Source organism: Diachasma alloeum, unplaced genomic scaffold (genome assembly GCF_001412515.2).
Source record: "Diachasma alloeum isolate Michigan unplaced genomic scaffold, Dall2.0 Dall_scaffold_00362, whole genome shotgun sequence".
NCBI lineage: Eukaryota > Metazoa > Arthropoda > Insecta > Hymenoptera > Braconidae > Diachasma > Diachasma alloeum.
Genome location: NW_021680501.1, coordinates 628,367 through 636,688, shown reverse-complemented (window position 1 = coordinate 636,688; position 8,322 = coordinate 628,367). Strand labels below are relative to the sequence as shown.

Here is an 8,322-nt window from a genome sequence, read left to right as displayed (position 1 = left end):
GGGGGGGGGGGGGAGGGAGGGAGGGATTGTCGGGGCGGGGGGGATCAGGCGAGGCCGTCCAGAGGTTCGGCAGACCGGAAGGAGCCGCGCCAATTGCACTTGACGTCCATGGCGGCAAAATACAAAATCCAAATCCTCCGAATTCGCGAGACTTACGGTGATCGCTATCTCCGCGATTTTTTTCCGAGTCTCACATTGACGATCACGGAAATTATCGAGGCGGAAGGTGTTGGAGGGGCGGGGGGGGAGGGAGATATTGATGAATGGTGAATGAGTAATCGCGGGTTCGACTGTCCTCGTCGGACGTTGAACAGTGACTGGGGGACCGGTCGCGTCACGGCCTCCAAAGCGCGAGCCTCTCCACATCTACATTTAAAGAAGTTATTCTACCTGTGTTGGTGGATTGAGGGGGCGGAGGGAGAGGGGGATCACGTGGATTGGGTGGTGAGGGACTGGTTGTGTGTGTGGATTTTGTCCTCGTTGGGATGTGATGCGATTGTCGGCCGGTGTGTGGGTTACTCGTGGCGGTTTGTGTGTGGGGAATTGTGGTCGCACACCGATAAGACGCGATCCCGAAGCGGCGGATGAGTCATCCGCGAGGCGCTGCTATCGGTCATGGGAGAGGGGCGGGAGGGGGAGGGGGAGGGCTTCTTGAGTGGATGGATGACGATAACGAATTCCAGGCGAGGACGACGGAGTTCGGTACTTTTTTTCAGGGGTTTTGGGGATTATTGGGGTGCAGGGATTTCTTTCAGGCGGGATTTTTTGTGGCTGGCGGCTGCTGGGGTGGGGATTAATGGGTTTTAATTGAATATATTTGAGTTGGAGATTGAAAAGTATTGGGTGGGGTGGATTTAATTTTATGAATGCAATGGGATTCTTTAATCTGAAGGAGGCGATTTGTTAATGATAAGAAGATCGATTTTTTGAGATGGGGAGAAATATTTTTGAATGGAAATATCGGTGATTTGGCGATGGAAAGATTGTGGGGTATTGGGGGCTGGATTGACGTGGCGGTCAACTCGAAATTGATTTTTGGATTAAATGTAACATGAATGGATGGATGACGGTAACGAATTCTAGGCGAGGACGATGGATTTCAGTATTTTGTATTTTAGGGGTTTTAGGGGTTTTAGGGGTGGTGATTAATGGGTTTTAATTGAGTATATTTGAGTTGGAGATTGACAAGTATTGGGTGGGGTGGATTTAATTTTATGAATGCAATGGGATTCTTTAATCTGAAGGAGGCGATTTGTTAATGATAAGAAGATCGATTTTTTGAGATGGGGAGAAATATTTTTGAATGGAAATATCGGTGATTTGGCGATGGAAAAATTGTGGGGTATTGGGGGCTGGATTGACGTGGCGGTCAACTCGAAATTGATTTTTGGCTGAGGACGACGGATTTCTGTATTTTGTTTTTTTGGGGTTTTAGGGATTATTGGGGTGGAGGGATTTTTTTCAGGCGTGATTTTTTGTGGCTGGGTGCTGTTGGGGTGGTGATTAATGGGTTTTAATTGAATATATTTGAGTTGGAGATTGAATCTGACTTTATGAAAACAATGTCATTTTTTATTCTGAAGGAGGCCATTTATTAATGATAAGAAACTCGATTTCTTGAGACGGGGAAAAATATTTTGAAATGGAAAATTGGGAGGTACTAGTGGGCTGAATTGGCGTGGTAATCAACTCGAAATTTCGAGAAGAACAAATTTGATTTCCGATTTTTGGCTGAAATGTGGTATGAGTGAATTCAAGAAAATGCGAAAAATCGTCGGCGGTCGGGTTTGAACCCACGACCCTTAGATTTTCAGTCTGTGCCTTCATTTTCTCAGGTTATCCGCTCCGAGAACAGAATAAAGCAAGTCCGCATTTTTCCTCTTCAAGTGGAGTAAACCGGACACTTTTGCATTAAATTTCTTACTTTTCCTTTTAAATTTCTAATGAAATGTGACAATTTCTTTTTTCTTCTAAACGACAATTCTTCCCCTCTCGGACGAGCCCATGCTCACCTGACAAATCCATAGTGATTGAATAAACTACGATAAGTGCATTTTTTTTCGACAGTAGATTTTTTTCGTTAAATCGCTTCCCATCAACTCGTGGAAGTGATTTAGCAAAAAAAAATGTTTTCCAAAAAACAATCACTCATCCTAGTTTACCAAGTCACCACAGAAATTGTTCTCGATTTATGGAAATTGCAAAAAAATGCCAACAGTTCGTTGACTCCCCATGAATTGCAATTTGTGGCATCATATTCACCCAGGAGTCCCTGACTCACAACAAATGAGTGTCACTAATGTGTTTCCTTCGTGTATATTCATAATTCTCCCGAAATATATCAGTCCCGATGATTACCCACGTACAAGGTCAATCGCAATAACTCTTGTCCCATCACTTCTCCATACCTCATTGTAAAATCCACGAAACGCCACGTACGTTCCACCGTAAACAAGATTTCTTTAATCGTATTTTTGACTGCTGAGTCTTTCCACCCGTCACACCACCACCACCACCATCTCTTCCTTATTTCTCGTCTTGAATCCGGAAATCTAATCGCGCTCTCACAACTCCGATAACAATTTTCCCAGATGATTTCGCGTGGACAATAATCTACCCAGATATCAATTTTTATATCACCATCATTGCCATCATCATTATTTCGAGAAAACTCTACACATTGAATTGAGACACTGAAGACGCGACTCGTGATAACTCAAACGTGGAAGCCAACACATGTGTGTGTGATAAACGAGGCCGAATGAATGTACACTATGACGTCAGGAAAAAACGCACCGATAGCACTAATGAGGGGGGGTAATTGTAGCGAGGAGGTATCGTCGAATGATTTCTCACTAAGAAAAGTCATTCTTCGTTCGTTGGAAATCATTATTTGTGACCGAGTCGTAATACGAACTATTGCAGGTCCGTCTGCAATAGAATAATTAATTTTTTTCACAACATAACGGACTCTACATTAACGGACTATACATTTTTATGATTAAGGATGAGCCATTTTGCCACAGTTTTTTTAATGCAGAGGATCATTAATTTTATGATTTTAGAAATACAGTTAATTTTTATTTTTTATAATTTTTTCATTAAAAAAAAATTATTAAATGATTTTGAAAATTTTCTTAATTTTGTTTTTTTTTTCTTGTTTTTGTTGAGAAATTTTTTAAAAAAAGTTCATTTTTTTCGTTACATTTTTTCTATTCTCCCTTTTTTTTTTTAATAGATGAAAATTGAAAAATTGAGAAAAAAAATAGACAAAAAATATTTGATTTTGTCAAATGAATGTTTGACATATCTCAGAAAATTGAGGGGGCGAAACAGATTGAATTTTCAATGAAAAAAAAAATTTAATGGAGTTCTTACCTTTGCACGATTGAAAATTGAGTCGTTTAATTCTGGGCAGTGTAACGCACGATCTCGTCAACGACGGCATGATTTTCTGTCCGTCAATAGGTTCCAGAGAGAGACGAAGTGACTTTCTGGGCACCTCAGACTCCCCAGAGACAGTGAAATTCGCTGGGCGCTTGAGGGACAGTGCTTCCTCCTCCGTAACTGGAAGTTGAATAAATCGAAAATAATGATTTCATTTATTTCGTTTAAATGGCGAGTGGATGTCTCATCGGTTTCGCCAACTCGTTGCGACATTACTGCGCCACATTGGTGCCAATTACAACATTGACAGGTGACTAAGAGGGCAGGTAAAACCGTTGACGAAAATTCGTGAGAAATGAGGAGGAAATAAAAAAAAAATGCGGTTTTGTCTGTTCGTTTGATTCATTTTCCTTCGAAAGGTCAAACTGGTTTTTAGGGGAACGGGTCGATGCACTTTGGGATCTCGAGTCAACACTCGACGGCATTCCTCGGTGTTACTCCATGATTTTCTCCCGCTACCTCCCCCCTCCCACCCCCCCACCCTCTCATTTGAATGAATGAGCGATTAATAATGTCCCATATTTAGCGGGAGATTTGGAAATTTGAATGAGGAAATTTCACTCACTGGAAATTTCAATCTCCGGTGATTGAGCGGTGAGCAGCGATGGTGATCTCGGCCGACGGTTCACTGATGACTGCGTGTCTCCGCGGCACAGCGTCGATATTGCACTCATCTTTTTAACCTCGGGGATGACGGGACAGGAGGGCGAAAGGGTACGTCACGAGTGGCTCCTGAGTCACGAGCCTCGGAAATGGTTTTTGAGATGAAGGTCAGGGTATCGTTGGGCTTGGGCTGGTTGTTTTATCACTGAGGGAGGGTCTCATGGTGAGTGGGCGACCCTGAAAGGAGAATTGATGAGAAATTTATTGCGCGACTGCAAGGGACTCCAAATGATTTCATTAAGAGAAACCTCATTGAGAAAACTTTGCGCCATGAATTCTTGGTCAAAAGTGGATGAAAAAGGCTGAAGGATAGCTTGAAGAAATGTTCATTTTCTAGGAACAGGATCAAACGAGTTGGAGGTGATCAGGAGGAGATAAATATTTTTAGGAGATGTTGAAAAACACGAGGTGGTGACAGGTGCGGGCGCCATCTTTCTTGGGCGCTTAGTCTCTCTGCCGCAAGGGGTTCTCAAGATGACGGCGCATGCGCCTCGCATTTTTAAATATCTCTTAAAATCGCTTATCCTCTTCAGATCGCCCGAAACTCAGTCCACCCAGTTTTCTCCCTGAAAGGAGAATTGATGAAAAAATGGATTGCGCGACTGCAAGGGACTCCAAATGATTTCATTAAGAGAAACCTCATTGAGAAAACTTTGCGGCATGAATTCTTGGTCAAAAGTGGATGAAAAAGGCTGAAGGCTAACTTGAAAAATTTGTTCATCTTCTAGGAACAGGATTAAACGAGTTGGAGGTGATCAGGAGGAGATAAATAATTTTAGGAGACGTTGAAAAACACGAGGTGGTGACAGATGCGGGCGCCATCTTTCTTGGAAGCTTCCTCCCTCTGCCGCAAGGGGTTCTGAAGATGGCGGAGCATGCGCCTCGCATTTTTAAACATCTCTTAAAATCGCTTATTCTTTTCAAATCACCCGAAACTCACTCCATCCGGTTTCTATGAAATGAACAAATTTTTTAAGACAATTTTGTAAAGAATTTATACCGCAAATTTTTTCCTGCATTTCAGCAGTGTTTTCTACTCCCGAAGAACCGCGAGGGTCGAATCATTTTCCCAACGATTAATCCCAGGATATTCTCGTCGATGCCTCCATCCCTCATACATTCATTATTCACCCAGTTCAAACATCGTGACGATGATAATGAAAAAGGAATGGTCTCTGGCGCGTTGACTCTTTGAGTCATGCGCCAGGTGAACCTTGGGACGGAGACAGGAACTGATTGTCCAAGGCGAGCCAGAAATCACCACACGTCTTTGTTCACACACCCGCATTTTTTTAACTTCATCACCCCGTCCCTGCAGCATCTTGCACGGGGAGAAAAATTGGATAAAAATTACCGAGAAAATCGTGTTAAATTTTAGTGTACGAAAGGCAATCGTGGAGAGATGTAGAAAATGTAATTTCATGTTATTTACATTTGTCATTCAATAAAAAAATATCTGTTGTTTTTTACAGTACAATATTCCCCACACCGGTAGGTTATTTTTTTTCTTGCAGCTATCTGAAGGTCACGGGGACGAACGGAAGTGAAATTTTACAAAAAAATTTGCAAAAAGTCTTTCTCCGTTACAGAAAAATTATACGCAAAATTGAGCAATCATTCACGTCCACTGCGATAATTTTTGATTAAATGCAGAGTAAATTTTACAGTTTCGGCACAAATTACCCTCACGTTCAGTATACACGGAGAGAAATGCTCAGTAAAAATTACGGAACTCACAATTCGCTCAGCGATTACGGAATCGAATCAGAAAATTTAAGTGACGGTATCGTAATTTTTCACAGGAGATCATATTCTAAAAACAATATACACTTAAAGTCGATAGCTATCGATATCTCGCAAGTCTATCACGCTTATTCCTCATTGCTTCCAGTCGTCTGAGGCAGCGAATTTAGTTCGTGATTAATTTAATTTTGAAATTTTCAACTATGATTGTTACAATATAGTGCGCTGTAGCGCGCGTTCGGTCTCGATCAGGTAAAAATTACAGAACGCTCTGGAAAAATTCCGTGACAGTTCTGTAAAATTTCTTACAACCACAGTTCGCTCCGGAATTACGGAAAAGATGTAATTTTCATTGAATATTTCTCTCCGTGTGAATTTTCCCGGGTCGACGGCGAAAAATTCACTATTCGTCTCGCACTTTTGCCCCGATTTGGGGTGAAAAAGTACTGAAAACCGAGTTTGCGCCGCGATTACTCGACTTGTTCGGTAATTTTTTTCCAATGTTTTTTTTCCATGTGAAATTGCGAACACATTTCAGTAGCGAAGTGGTACAACGGTACAACTCAATGTTGACTATTGACGAATTTTCATTGAATATCTCGGAATCTAAGGGAGATAGCAAAATTTTTGTTATAGCCTTTTTTGTAGAGCCGATTGAGAGCTACAAAAAATTCAGTTACGAAAATTTTGCTATCTCCCTTAGATTCGGAAATATTTCTGAAAAACTGAACTGGGAGATAAGTCGACTTGAACCGTTTTACCACTTCGCTAGTGATTTGCACTCGTCACGGCCCTGTCATCTCATTTCCAAACTTAACATTCGCTGACAATTGTCTGGCATGAGCTCTGTCGTGACTACTTCCACCCCGTGTCGATCCACCCCCCACCCCCTTCTCGCGGAACATAAATACCTCAACGGCCACTGCAATTGCAGGTATCGATCGTGCAAAAGCTAGATGCCCCAGTATTAGATCCATTCTCAACTGGAATACGACTTTTTTAACTTTCAGTTACGGAACGGCAGAACCCCTCCCTGTATAGGCCACCCATAGGTAAAAAATAATGCACTCGAGAGTAAAGAAAATCCACGTAAATAAATCGTGAAGTGTCTTGGGGTATGGACATGCCAGTGGCATTGCGCAAATTTAAATCCCACGTGTATATTTACCTCAATAAATCTGAATGAAAGGATTTTCAGATGTCTCTCGAGGGCTCTACATTTCATGCTCAATGGGTTTGGCCAGAGGATTAAGTAATGGTGAAACACATGGGGCTCGCACAATGGACATTATCAATCAATTCGAGTGTCAAATATTAAATTAGGGGAGGGAAATTCATTTTTTTTCCTTTTAATGATATTTTTGGCGTTTTTCCGGGAGATATTCACAATTTATCAACAATAATTTTTTCAAAAACCTTAATTTTTCCGAATTGTTGAGACCGTTGAGAAAATTCGCTAAAAAATAATAAAAAAATATATTCGACGAGTTTAATTGGAAGGTAGACACGATGAAATTGGAAGTGATATTAATCCCATTGGGTGCAGCCGTACGACGAATTATAATGAAAAAATATTGGAATTGCTTCGCTACGATATTGAGGCGGCGATGGGTAGTGCGAAAAAAAAGGGGAATCGTGATGGGGAGGGCCGTAATTAGGGCGACATACGGAGCGTGTTACAGTGATAATCAAATCACATGTTCTAAGGGATGCGGGGGGTGAATGCCGCACGTGTGGGGGAATTCAATTTTTTTTTTATCATTTCGCATTCATAAATTTTGAAAAATTATTTACTATTGAGTTGTCTTTAAAAATAATTAATCTAAAAATAATTGTCTTGGTTTTAAATTAAAAATTGAGGTGAGGATATTCAAGTATCTTCTACAATTTTCAACCATTTGCAATCGTAAAATTTGTCAATTAATTGCGGGAGAAAAATTTGAAAACAGTCATGAAAATTCAGCGTCATTTAAATGACATTTTGCACGGGATTATTATTTTTTTACACATTCGGTGGTTATAAATGAATAAGTAACATTGTTCAAACTTTTGGAAACCTTATTTTTTTAGACATGAAATCAATTTTTCGTAAAATTCTGAACATGAATAATTTTTTTATGATTTCGAACAAATGATTTTTGGTAGAAAATTGATTGGTTATAAACTATTTACAGAAAATGCCCGCAATTTTCATAAATCTTCACTCTTCCTGCAAAAGTAAACTTTCTAATTTTTTAAAATTAAAAATTGAAAAAATGAAAGAAAATGAAATTTTTAAAATCAAATTTTAATATATTTAAAATGTTTTCGAACGGTTCAATGTCGAGATTCCAATTCAGGCCTGCAACCTTTAAATAATACAATCATTGCAAAATATCCGGAAACTTAGGGTCAGATATTCGTCTACAAAATTAGAAAAGCATTTTCTTAAATTAAACTAAATTGACTTGAATTAATTTACCTGACATT

At 40.2% G+C, this 8,322-nt stretch overlaps 1 protein-coding gene across 1 annotated transcript in view; it reads right to left on the bottom strand.

The window, feature by feature from the left end:
* Positions 1-4,230, bottom strand: part of LOC107041323 (dual specificity protein phosphatase 10) — a 34,994-nt gene extending 30,764 nt beyond the window's left edge. The window contains exons 1-2 of the mRNA XM_015261819.1: positions 4,013-4,230; positions 3,379-3,567 (exon numbers count right to left, since the gene is read on the bottom strand). Of these exons, the coding sequence (XP_015117305.1) occupies positions 3,379-3,567; positions 4,013-4,121 (298 nt within the window). The 5' untranslated portion in view covers positions 4,122-4,230. The remainder of the gene's footprint in view (positions 1-3,378; positions 3,568-4,012) is intronic.
* Between the last annotated feature and the right edge of the window lie 4,092 nt (positions 4,231-8,322).